General features: G+C 48.1%; 1 protein-coding gene across 1 annotated transcript in view; it reads left to right on the top strand.

Moving 5' to 3' along the window:
* The first annotated feature begins 1,519 nt into the window (after positions 1-1,519).
* ITGB3 (integrin subunit beta 3) overlaps positions 1,520-13,675 on the top strand; it is a 48,809-nt gene continuing 36,653 nt past the window's right edge. Inside the window, exon 1 of the mRNA XM_028521921.2 lies at positions 1,520-1,664. Within this exon, the coding sequence (XP_028377722.1) occupies positions 1,598-1,664 (67 nt within the window). The 5' untranslated portion in view covers positions 1,520-1,597. The remainder of the gene's footprint in view (positions 1,665-13,675) is intronic.

The raw sequence follows: 13,675 nt of genomic DNA, 5'->3' as shown, positions 1-13,675 counted from the left end.
ATTACAGACCTGGCCTGCAACCCAGGCATGTGCCCTGACTGTGAATCAAACTGGCGACCCTTTGGCTCACAGGGCAGCACTCAATCCACTGAGCCACACCAGCCAGGGCAGCCTGAACATTCTATGGGGGCCCAGGAGCTGGAGAGACTTCCAGATCCTCATTGAGGCCTTAAGCTTTGTTTCAGAGTTACTCATTCCACAGCCTGCAGCAGCCCCAGCCACTCCCTGGTGGCATTCTGCCTCGCAGGACTACTAGCATTTTGCCTCTTTGAGCTTCCTGATGTTTCTCATTTGGGGAAGCTCTGGAGACCCAGAGGAAGGATTTGCAGGGCTGGGGGTGGGGGTGAGGAAAATATGATAAAGCTTGGAAGACTAGGACTTTGAGTTTGCAGAGAGTATACAGTAGTCACCCTTTATCCATGGTTTAGCTTTTCCTAGTTTCAGTCACCCACCGTCAAGTGTGGTGCGATATCAATATTGAATGGAAAATTCCAAAAATACAGAATTTGTGAGTTCAAAATTGGGTGCAGTTTTGAGCAGACCTCCAGGCCTCCATCCCAACAGGAACGTGAGCCATCCCTTTGTCCAGGCCGTGTTTCACTATTGCCCACTCTTGGTTATCAGGAAGATGGTGACATTATCACAGTGCTTGTTTTCAAGTAACCCTTATTTTACTTATTAATAGTCCCAAAGTGCAAGAGTGTGGTGCTGGCAATTTTGATATGTCAAGGAGAAGTCATAAAGTGCTTCCTGTAAGTGAAAAGTTATGTATATATACAAAAAAACAAAAACAAAAACAAAAAAACCCCAGTATCTACAGGGTTTGGCGATATCTACGTTTATGAGCACCCACCTGGGGACTTGGAACGTATCCCTCCGTGTGAAAGGGGTGAGGGTGGGGGGACTACTGAGCTGTGTCCTAAAATGTTCCTCAGATACTTGTGTGAGCAAGAATTTGCAGAGAGAGGCCTTTATGGACATCACCGCTTACACAAGCTCGAGATGAGATTTTGTCCTCAAGAGACCTATCGTCTACCTGGAAACAGAACTAACCGAAGAAAAAATTAGTGGCTAATAAAGGACTAAACCAGTGACTGACACAGTAGGTGTCCAACAACTATTTGTCAATTAAATGGATGAAAATGTCAACGCATGACACACAAGGGCCACAGGCAAAGAGCAATGCAGGTGAAAGAGAAAGCCACGTGGGTGTCTCTGAGGGTGTGGGACTCGATCAGAAGAGGGGCCCCACGTCCTGGCGTTTCCAAGCACACCAAGGGCGTGCGCGCGCGGGGCCCCTGGGATCAGATGTCTGCGGAGGATGTGCCTGGCCCATGGACTCACTCTGGTCTCAGCCACGTTTCGCCTGCGGATCGATGTGGTGGGAGGGAAGGCGCGGTTTTCCACCGCCCCCTCTCCGACTCAGGGTCCAGAAAAGGGCCCGAGGGGAGGAAGCGCAAGTCCGTGGCCCGCCCCGTTGCGTCCCACCCACGGTGTCCCCTCCCCTCCGGCTGCGGGAAAAGCGGCCGCGGGCGCTGCTGCTGGCTGTGGGGCGCGCGGGCGCGGCCGAGGCGGAGCGTGGCGGCGGGAGGACAGGATGCGAACGCGGCCGCTCTGGGCCGCGGTGCTGGTGCTGGGGGCGTTGGCGGGCATCGGCGTCGGAGGTGAGTGCGGTTCCCTGCGGCCGGGACGCGGCTGTCCAGCGATCCGCGCCGCTCACCCTGCCGCAGCCAAGTTTTCAGATTTGGAGCAGGAGAACCCGGGTGGGTCCTGCGCGGCTGAGCGCGGAGGGAGCGGGGCCAGGCTGAGGCCGTGGGAGCCTGGATCTGGGGACCTTCCCCGCCCCGCAGTGGCGGGGTGAGGGGCTACCTAGGGGCGGGGTCCTGCGGGACGCTGGAGCGGTTAGCCGGGCTAGGCGCATCCCGGCGGCCTCGACGTGTGCGGTGCGCGGAGCCCCGCGTGCACCCCAGATGCGCTCATCACAGGTGTTCTGGCCCGTGGGATGGAGACCGGCCGCGCAGCCGGGGCGAGCTGCGGCTTCCCGGGGCTTCTCCCGCGCGTCGGCGGGGGCGTGTGGTTGTGGTTTCTCAGATGGGAGTGTGCGCGCGCGGGTTTGCCAGTTCCTCGACATTCCTCTTTTTTCTTTGTTACATTTTCTCCCTTTTCTTTTCTTTCTTTCATTTCTTTTTTCTTTCTTTTTCCTTTTTTAACTTGGTGGCTCCCTGCGGGAGCGATTCGGAGAAGAATGAGGACTCTGTTCCCGGTGGTAGCGAAGCCTCTGCTTCCGGTACAGACCTCACATTCGAAGTATCTCCAGGGTGTGCGAGGAGCCACGCCAAGGGTCCCTGAAGCTGGCGTGGATCCCTGGCTTTGTCTCTCCTGCTTCTGCACACGCCGTCAGCGGCCAAGGCAGCTGGCATTTGGCCTCATTGGTGCTGGGGAGGGGCAGAGCGCAGCGCAGCCTGGGGGTGCTGCCCGTGGTTCTCCCGGAGCCCCGGTGAGCTAGCTTCCCAGGGAGAACGCTGGCTCCTAGTCCTCCGGGGTCTTCCCGTGCAGAGGAGCACAAGTGTTCATTTACATACTTGTAATCAGAGAAGTGGTGCTCAGTGTAACAATTCAGACCCCGCAGAAAGTGTTCTTTTAAAGATTTATCAATAAGTCCATTTCAAACGGCTATTCAGAAATACTTTGATGACTGCCTCAACATGTGTGTGTGTAGAAAAGATTATACAGGACAAGGCAACAATACCTCTTTCAAAGATCCCTTTTTCTGAGATATGACTGACATACAAAAAGCTATATATTTAATGTATAAAACTTGATGAGTTTGAAAAGAAGTATATACCCATGACATCATCACCACATCCTGTGAACCATGATCTTCATGGAGGAGTTACAGAGGAGTTGTTATTGCTGAAGCTTCCCATTTGATAGAAGCTCACATAAGTCAACTGATTTCTCTAGGCTGCAGTGAGCACCTAATGAGCATGGCACAGAAACAGGAGTCTCCAGCCTCCTGCCCTGGGTGTTGTTAGAGCCTTGCTTCAGACGCTGCCTGCTGCAGATAGGCCAGTGGAGAAATACAAAAGGCCAGCCCAGCTGTCTTATAAAGAGCCTGCTCTGTGAGCTTAAACCATTTTTTTCTTTTCCTTTCACATCCACAGCTTTGTGATTTTCTGGATGATTTCTGAGTCTAATCACTATATATATGTATATAGTGATTTTATATATATATATATATACAGTTTAGAAGTAAGTATAATGAAGTAAGAACAGATAGAGCCTAGTGTGGTTCATGGCTCAATATCAGTGAGGGTGAATAGTGTACATTATTTTGGTGTCTTTCTCTCCACCCCTCAGCCTTAGTGTATCTTTTGTTGATCTCGCTTACACACTTGTCATGATCCATGTAGGATTCCGCTGCATCGACATCTAAGTTTGAGTTCAATATCTGGTAGGAGATCTGTCCACAGATGCATGTGATTTCAGCAGTGGTGACTGGTTGTGCTGAGCTAGTCCCCAGGGCCCCTCCGAGAGGTAGGGTGGAGTAATGTTTAAGATCACGGGCGCTGGAGCCAGACTTCCCGAGTCAGGAGCCTCCAGTACAAGCAGACCTTTCATATTTAACCCCCCCCCCCACCATGCCAGTGCGGGTGACTGGGTTGCAGGTGTTATCAGACCCCTGGGGAAGCAGGTGGTAGGATGAGAGTCAGAGAGTTACGTTGGGACACACAGTGTTGAAGGGACAAAGAGAGGGCTGGGTGTGGATGGCAAGGAGACACTGTCCCAGAATAGTAGAGTCTGGAATGGGGAGAAGAGAGGTTGGTTGAGGGTAGAATTGAGTTTTGGGATTTATTCACATAGGTGACCTTTTTAGCATCACTCAAGAAGTATTGGGTTTTGTGGCTTCTCCATATGTAGGTTTTTATTCTCACCTGGGACCTAATGGGTAAGGAGTTTTGTTTGCTATCACCAGCTGAGCTCATTAGTTCTGAGCTGAGGTGCTGACTTCTCCTCCTGAGTTTATGGTTCAGAAACTGGACACCTGAGTCCTCTGCAGCAGCCCTCCCGGCCTGAAGAGACACGGGCAGAAAGCTTGTTGACTGGGGAACTGGCAGCTGTGGCTCAAAGCCATTTTAACTCATTGGCCGTGGGACCTTGGGCAAGTTACTTAATCTCTTGAGTCCTCAGTTTCCTCTTCTGTAAGGTGAAGAAAACAATACTTCTATGATTATGCTAATTAAGATAAAGGCAAAAAATAACTATTCAATAAATGGCAATTACTGTTGTCATTACTCTTGCTATCCGTGGTATCTGCTATGCACGGGAGGTGAGAGCTGTCGCTGCTTCATGAATGTGTGCAATCCAGGCTCCCAGGATGAGACCGAGGGGGTCCCTTTTCCCACACCTGTGTAACAGGGAGCCGATTCTGATTTCAACCATTCCCTCTCAGTGGCTTGGCAGGTCTCAGCCACTGTGATCCATCAAAACCCCACAGAACAGGCCAGGGAGGAGAGAGGCTTATACATTTGCTTTGTCCATGAGAAAACTTTAAATCCTGTCTCTGGCTAAAGGGGAAAGTAGAAGATATCCACAAGATTTCAGATTCTGTGAGAAAGACATGGTTATTTGGTTAGCATTCTGTGCCCCGTGCCTGGCATGTAGGCAGCAACATAAATACCTATGCAGTGCTAGGAAAAAGCATCTAGAGGTGATGTGCTTCACTGGAAGAAACTCAGTAGTGGAATATCTGCCTTCATTCACAGAAGGTCCTCAAGTGCCCCATCTGGGCATTCTGGAGGATAGTAGAACGCAGCTGAGACCATGAATTCTTCGGGAATTTGGACCTTTGCACTGTTGCACCATTTAGACCTCTGATCTGAGGGTGCTGGAAAGTCAGGGGACCTCTCTGAAGTGTCTGCATCCCCCCTTCCTGGAGGAGACAAACAGGAGAGCAGCGTTCTCCTTTATCCCCCTCAAAATTGTGAGTGCAGGTGGCAGAGGTCTCCTGGGGACAGCATAGGATGGGGCCAGGAGGCAACAGCAAGGAGGGGGAGTCTGGATATGACTCTGGAATTTCCTAATAGAAATTCTTCCTCTGAAACTCCCCACCCCACTCGGGATCTCTGGTTATCATCCCCTCCCAGCTCTAAGAATCCTGCTGCCCTTGCTGGCAGGAACAGTGAGGAAGCATGCCCACAGGAGCCGCAACTCATGAATCAGCAGACAGATAATTAACTGGGGGAATGACTGAGCAGCTTCAGGGATAAACCACTGGGGTTGACCCAACCCCCTCTGCTGCCTGTCGTCTCCTTCACCCCATCTCCCCTTCTCCCATCTCCTGAACCCTGACCCCTCCTGCGGGAAGATCACCCGGCCTGATGGTCACATGTGGAAATACAGATGGGAGCAGGGAAATCACACTGCCTATTCTCCCTGTGTAAAATGCTGGTATCTATTTAAATATGAAACTCTCCAGCAAAACAGTTGATAAAATCTGCCTTTCTCTCCATGCACACAGTTATCTCCAGGAGCATTCTTTTTAAAAAAAGTTAAGTTTATTGAGAATAATTTACATACAGTAGAAGTAATTGTTTTTAGGTGGATAGTTCTATGAATTTTGACAAATGCATGCATTCAAATAACCATGACCGTAATCAAGATGCAGAATATTTCCACCACCCTAAGCAGTTCCCTGGAGCTCCTTTGTCATCCGTTCTCTTTTCCCATCTTTAGTTCCTGGAAACGACCGATCTGTTTCCTGTCCTTACAGTTCTGCCACTTGCAGCATGTCGCGTAAATGAAGTCATACAGTATGTAGCCTTCTGAGTCTGGCTTCTTGCACTTAGTATGAAACATTTGAGATTCCCTGTTGTTAGTACATGTCAGGAGTCCGAGAGGTTACCTGCGGCTACTCCATCTTCCTCAGGTGCTGAGCTAGTTGCCCTGAAAGGATGCTTCCAAAGAGGACTGCATCCATTAAACCTGGATCCAACCTCCAATTTCTAAGTTTTCTAATTGGATAGATGCATTGGGGCCATGCAGTTTAAGCCATTAGATTTCCCAAGTGCTAAGTAGTAATATCTTCAGGATATTGGAGAGAGTTTCACAGCAACCAGCACTTTTATTATTCTTGGTCCTAAAAGCAATGGCCAGTTTGTGACCAAATATGGTAAGTCCCAATCCTTGGAACCAAAAACTGTTAAGTAAACCTGGGGCTTTTCTACCTTTAAACAAAATTCCCATTGTAAATCTTCGGCTTGCTGTCATGTTCCCACACAAAGACCATTCCCCCTTCCTCTCAGCATTTCTCAGTTCAGTGAGTGAAGACATTCAGACATTCAAGGAGAGAATGAGATGGTATGTGCTCATTCTGAGAAAGTCAAGCATTGGAGAGTGAAATGGCTGGTTCCCCTCTGATGCTGTCCCTCCCTCGTGTCCACTGGTGCTGGGACGGGGGTTCTATTCAGATCTTCCCTCTTGCACATATAATTCACACGCGTATGTGTGTTCCTTATACTCGTATAACATTTTTAAACATACAAAAGCCATTTCCTTTCATATAGAAAAAAAACCACTTCAGTGTGAAAAGAACTGTGGGTCTGGAATTGAGAAACTTGTATTTGATTCGTGGCTCTACAGGCTTTTCCATCAATTTGCTGGCTGACTTTGAACAAGTCGTGTTACCTCTGGGCCTCAGGTTCTTGGTGTCTCAGGGCCTGACAGTGGGCAGAGGAGATGAAAGGAGAGACTTTGGTTTGCTGCCGCCTCTCCCCACCATCAGCTGGAGAAGTTTGCCTTTAAGTGATTAATAACATGAAATTTCATGTAAGGATTTTTGGAGGGAAAAAAAGGAAGGTCTACAGCTAAAAACATGCTTGAAAAATTTCATCCTAGAAGACAGCTCCAGAAGTTTAGCAAAAGGCACATTTAGTAGCCACTGTAAAGGTCCATGTAGTCAACTCAAAATCTCTTTGCTAATGGAATTCTTGGAGATTTTACACACACGCACACACACGCACACACGCATGCACACACGTGCGCGCACACACACCATATATTGCTGTGTATAATGCATGCCCATGTTTTTGGCCCGAACTTTCAGGAAAAAAATCTTTTAATTTTTTAATTCAATTATTTATTTATTCATATTTAGATACTTTTTTGTATCATAAAGGAATCTTGGCATTTCTTTTTTAAAGATTTTATTTATTTCTTTTTAGAGAGGGGGGAAGCAATGGAGAGAGAGAGGGAAAGAAATATCAGTGTGTGGTTGCCTCTTGTGCACCCCCTACTGGGGACCTGACCTGCAACCTAGGCATGTGCCCTGACTGGGAATCGAACTTGCAACCCTCTGGTTTGCAGGTTGGCACTCAATCCACTGAGCCACAACTGCCAGGGCAGAATCTTAGCATTTATTTTTGACTGTGTCATGGTACAAGAAATTTTATGTAACAAATGATTACAGAACACAAGAACAGATACAAGGTATTTCAGGTACTACCCATGTATAATGCACATCCTTATTTTTCTCTCAAAAATTTGGGCAAAAAAGTGCATGGCCAAATATGGTAGTTATTTATCATTATTGTTATTTCTCAAGCAGGATCATCCATAATAGGATCATTGCCACTTAATAATATACACTAGACATCTTTTTATGTCGGTTTATGACTTCCCATTATTCATCCCAAGAGCTATAGCTCTAATCAGAAGACTTAGTCGGATAGATAGACTGAACTTTCCTAACCAGTTCCCTGTAGGCAAACATCGGGATCATCCCCAGTTACCTGCTACTACAAATAAAACTGCAGGCGGTAGCCACGTTCATCACGATGCCCCTTTGTTCAGCTGTTTCTACAGGCTGAAGTTCTTGAACTAAAGCTGCTGGGTCAAAGGATGTGAATATTTTAAATTTAAAATTTTAATAGGTTTTGCCAAATTGTCCTCCCAAATGGTGTGACCAATCTGCCAGGTTTGTGGGGAGGACTGGTGACACCTGTCCGTACCCACAAGGCGTGAGCTGGAGGAGGGAGAGCCGCGGAACTGCACAGCTGATTGCCAAGGAGGTCACCGGCAGGGCGCCGCCGGGCGGGGCCTCACGCAGAGCTGGGTGCAGGCTTGCCTCCTCTCTGCCCTCGCTGAATCAGATGGGAGGTGGGGCCTGCACCGATAAGATTTTCCAGAACTTGAGACGCAGTGTTTGAATCAAGCGTCGGTAGGGCGACTGAGGATGTGGAGAAAAAGCAACCCTCGTGTAGACTGGTGCAGCCACTCTGGAAACCAGTATGGAGGTTCCTCAAAAAATTAAAAATGGAACTACCTTAAGGCTCAGTGTTTCCACTTATGGATGTATATGTGAAGAAACCCAAAACACTAATTTGAAAAAGACAAATACTCTATGATTTCATTTACATGTGGAATCTAAAGAACAATATAAGTGAATAAAAAAACCCCCACAGAAACAGACACATGGACACAGAGAACAGACTGCTGGTCGTCAGAGGGGGGGTGTTGGGGGACTGGGTGGAAAAGGTGAAGGGATTGAGAAGTACAGATTGGTAGGTACACAATAGTGACAAGGATGTAAAGTACAACATCGGAAATACAGACAAGAAGGCTGTAATAACTACGTGTGGTGCCAGGTGGGTGCTGGAAATATCAGGGCAAACACTTTGTAAAGTATATGGTTGTCTAGCCACTATGCTGTACACCTGGAACTATTACAGAATAATATTGAATGTAAACTGTACTTGAAGAAAAGAAAAAAAACTATCAGGCCAGTAGGAAGAAATGGACCCTTATTCATTGTCTGAGGGGTCTTCGGCCCTGGGAGGCTAGGCTTCTGAGAGCACTGGTCACCCTGTTGATGCTTTCTGATTGGAATATAAACTTTCAGGTCTGGCAGCACCTTGAAAGTCATCTAACTGAACACCATTTGTTTTATGGAGAAGCAGAAAGGAAGGCCCTGCAAGGGGAAGTGACCATAGTTTAGTGGCATTGGTGGGGTCTGTCCCTGGGGGCTCCTGTCTGCGGACCAATGATTTCTTCACTGTGTCCTATTATAGACAAAGGGCTCCCTCTTTTGCCTGACCCTGAGATAGAGGGGAGTGGGATGGCCATTTCTAGTGCAGGAAGTGATTACAGTGAAGGTAAGGAGGGAAGAAACCAGCACTTATTGAGTATCTACTATGGATGGTTCTTTCAGATACGTTACCGCATTCAAACCAAACAACTCATGAGATAAGCATTCTGTCCATATGTGGTAGCATGGGGAAGAGGAAGCAGCTGCCTGAGGTCTCTGGTGTTTAGCTGATGTGGCTGGGTTAGACCTGGTATATATTAGGGAACAACAATAAGTTCTCAAACAAGGATGTGACTGAGAATCAAAGAGTCACTGGACCTTCGAGAGAGCACCAGGGAGATGAAGGTCTGAGGTCGCACCAATTTAGATGGTAAATGTGGCTTCAGACCTGTCCTGCCTGCCAGGGTCTGTATGCTTTGCCCACTACTCCCACTGTTCCAGACACGATGAGTGTGTTCATTGTTTCATGACCTCTGCCCTTACAGTGTTTCCCAGGGGCTGGTGTTACCACAACCATACAGAAGACAGGACTCTATCTGAGGATGGGCTTTATGGAGTGTTCAGCACATGGCTATCTAATTAATCCAGTTGAAGATGGTAACCAGACATGATCTGGCTTCGCTTACAAGGGCAGGGTCTACTGGTGGAAGGGTCAGTGAAAGGGTATAACCAGTGATCAAGACATCTGAACTTTGTCCAAGGGGATTTACTTGCTCAGGGCAAAATCCTTCCCATCTTTCCATCATGCCTCACGTGCCATTCATCAGCGAGTCCCCAAACATATCTGGGGTCTGACCACACTATCGACACCACTACCGTCCAGATCCTCTGTTGCCTGGATTATTGTAATAGCTTCCTAATTGGTCTCTTTCTGGTCTTGCCCCTCACCCCCAGTAGTTAAGATGATTAATCTTTTTTCTGCTCACTTCTGCTCAAACTCCTCCGTGGCTTCCCACCACATGCAGAGTGAAAGCCATCCTTCCTACCATGGCGACAGTTTCCTGGTGTTACTTACGGTCCCTGACTGCCCCTCCAACCCCCTCGGTGCCTCTCTCCTCCCTCCCCTCTCTTCCTACTATTTCTTTAGGAGGCCGTGGTCCATCTAGCTCTTGTCATGCTCTTTTCTGTAATCTTATCCCCTAGATTTTCCCGTGACTTCCTTCTCTCTGTCATTTTCAGATGTCAACTCAGAGAGGTCTTTCCTGACCCCTTTCTCTAAAGGAGACTCTCTCCTCTCAGTGCCACCATTCCTTTATGCTGCTCTATTTTCAAACGGTGGCATTGGTGGGGTCTGTCCCTGTACTTTTTGAAACGGTAGTTTGGTAGTGTATGTTTTTGTTTTCATCTTTCTCATTAAAATTTAAGCTCCATAAGAGCAGGAGGTTTGTTTAGGTCCCCAACGTGTCTCCAGTGCCTAGGAGCGTGCTGGGCACAGTTAGGTGCTCAATGAAGAGTTGTCGAGTGAATGAATAAGTGAATGAATGAATGCCAACGCATTTATGTGTATGTGGAGAAAAGTGTAAAACCAGCCACTTTTCCATTGTCCACAGATGGATTAACCATAGCAAAGATTTCATTCCGGGCTGACTTTTCTCAATTATGCAGAGTATTCCAGGGCCGTGTTCCTCAAAGTCATGTCATATTTGCCGTGAAAATGCAAATCCATTCTGCATTAAGTTCTTAGGGCTGCCATAACTGGGGGGGGGGGGGGGGGGGGGCTTAAGACAACAGAAATTTATTCTCTCCAGAGCCTAGAAATCTGAAATCAAGGTGTCAGCAGGGCCATGCTCCCTTTGAGACTGGGGAGAATCAATCCTTCCTTGCATCCTCCTGTCCTCTGCTGGCGGCCCGAAGTCCTCGGCGTTCCTCGCCCTCCAGTTCCAACACAGCAGTCCCGGCCTCTGTCGTCACGTGGCGTTCTCCCTCTGTGTCTCTGTCTTCACGTAATGTTTTCCTCTTATAAGGACATCGGCCTTATTGGATTAGGGCCCACCCTAATGATTTTATTTTGATTACATCTCCAAGGACTCTGTTTCCAAATAAGGTCACAATCCTAGGTACGGGGTGGGGGGAGGCGGTTAGGACTTCAATGTATCTCTTTGGGGACATCGCTCAAACCATAACACATTTTAATATTGGTGGAGGCAAATTATACACAAATGCCTTCTGATGTTAAATATTATATTTAGTTGGCTCTGATGCACTTTAAAATATTTTTTTACTTTTTAAAAAGATTTTTTAAATTTATTTTTAGAGAGGGGAAAGGAGGGAGAAAGAGAGAAACACCAAGGTGTGGTTGCCTCTCTCGCACCCCCTACTGGGGATGTGGCCCGAAATCCAGGCATGTGCCCTGACCCTTTGGTTTCAAAGGAATCGAACCCGCAACCCTTTGGTTTTCAGGCTGGCACTCAATCCACTGAGCCATACCAGCCAGGGCTAAAAAATATTCTTAAATCTCTAAAATCAGGATGCATCCTGCACAGTGGTTTGGATTTCCTACTGCTTGGAGCAGTGCTTCCTGGAGGTGTGTGTTACCCTGAGCTCCACCTTTCTGTCTCCTCCCCCTTCCTTGAGTTACTGAGTTGCTGCTACATTGAATGAAAGAACAAAAATAAAATAATCTTTTTTAGTGTCTTGCTCTAGAGAAACCACTCATGCATCCATACAGCAGTTAACATGAGATGTTTTGTTTTTGGATGACTCACCCAGCCAGGTGACTGTGCTGGCAGATCAGGCACAGCCTGAGTCCCCTGTGTCCCCATGGACCTAATTAGTGATTAATCAAAGGTCAGGGGCAGGCCAGGGCTCCTCTCTGGCAGATGGTCAGAGAGGTGTCAGACTGTTTGCGGTACTTATCATCCTCCCTTCCCACTAAACACCTCTCCCTCCGACAGCCCTCTCCTGAAGTCCCCTGGCCTCACGAGGGTGGCCCATTTCTGCACTTTGACATCCTGTCTCATTGGACAGCATGTCCTCACAATAGCACACATTGACGCATGATGATTTCCACTGGTTCCAACTCCCTTCCTTGTTTTCCGTTTTTCTCCACTTTCCCCACCCTTTGTCTCTCTTCTGGTCCTGTGAATGGGGCTGAGATGCCAAGCCAGAGCCTCCTGCTTCTACTTTCCAGGCACACTTCTTGGCCGCTCTCGTCTGTTGTTTCTAACTGGCCTTCTCTCCTTGGCTGTCCCTCCTGGCTTGGCTTTTTTGAGCACCAACATTCCTAGTTCCATTTAGAAGCCAGATCTGACACTGACTGTTGTCCCCTAGCCTGATGCTTTCTGCCCTCACCACCCCTGTGCTTGAAGCACACTCAGCTGTCCTGTAGAATGGTGTCTTCAGGAGGAAAAGAAAAGTGAAACGTCCACCTGTCTTAAACAGCTCGGTAGTCAGGATAAAACAGTGACAACAAAAACAACAGCATCGGCAGGAGCATTTGTTAAGCACTTTGCGTGTGCCAGTTCTTGTGCTCAGAGTGACAGAGATTGGTTCGTTGAACCCTTATAATCACCCTGTGAGGACCAGGGCCAGTCCCCCCCCCCGACCCCCCGCCCCCTCTGGCTAAATTGTCAGAGGAAAGGGATAGTAGGAGATGTTTGGTTTTGGCAAGGACAAAGTTCTGATGAAGATCCTTCTCCAGCAGGATGGAGTCTGAGCCGCTGAGGCTGAACAGGAACACAGGCGCAGGCCTTGTGAACGACTGGAAACAGAAGACCAAACCCCTTCCACATGCTCAGGCGGGAGGGGTGGCCTCGGAGCAGCAGCTCATTGAATCAGCATGGCCCAGTCACAGAGACTTCCGATGAATCAATACTTTCAGCCACTGCATCCCAGTGACCTGCCCTTGGTGGCAGTTGTTGATGGGAAGGCAAAGGAGCCACTTTAGAAAACTAGACAAAGGAACTGACAGGATAAGTGGGTCATGGGGAACAATGGGTCTTTCTCATTTGCCCCTTATATTGGAAAAGGCATTCCTAGGGGGCATTGAAGGGCCGAGGCCAGGCTTACCTGAGCTAGGGAAAGCACAGAGGAAGGGGGCTTCTGTCCAAGCAAAAGCCTCAAGTCTTCTTCCAGGCTGGGCTTTCCAAGGCTTTTTCGGCCCCTCTGGTTGTCCCTGCTCACCCTCCTGATTTTTCTCTGTCCTCTGACAATATGAAGACTGTTCGCATTTGAGTGGCATGTTGTAGCATACCAAGTGCTTCTCCCTTACCTCACAGAACTCATGCACAAATCCTGTGAGATGGATATGATCATTTCACATCAATTCATTGAATTGCCCAAGGTCATGACGCGGCGAGTAAGAAGAGCATTCAGACATCAAATACAGGCTTTCCCATTCCAAAAGTCCACGTTCTTCCAGCTTATATCAGTCGGCCTTTTCTAACATTCCTGCAGTTCTTCCTGGAGCATTCCATGCTTGGATCCTAAGGTATATGTGTTGGGAAGTCTGATACAGTTCCAGAAGATTTGCTTTTCCCTGGCCTACCAGGGAAACACTGCCATGGCTGCCCCTGCCCCCCAGTATTTAGGCTGTATGTTAATGTTAGTGCACCGGGACTTTGGATCCCCTTTGTAGTGACTGTGAATATA

Source organism: Phyllostomus discolor, chromosome 8, assembly GCF_004126475.2.
Source record: "Phyllostomus discolor isolate MPI-MPIP mPhyDis1 chromosome 8, mPhyDis1.pri.v3, whole genome shotgun sequence".
Taxonomy (NCBI): Eukaryota; Metazoa; Chordata; class Mammalia; order Chiroptera; family Phyllostomidae; genus Phyllostomus; species Phyllostomus discolor.
Note: the sequence above shows the minus strand (reverse complement) of the source record. Positions and strands in the feature narration are given on the sequence as shown.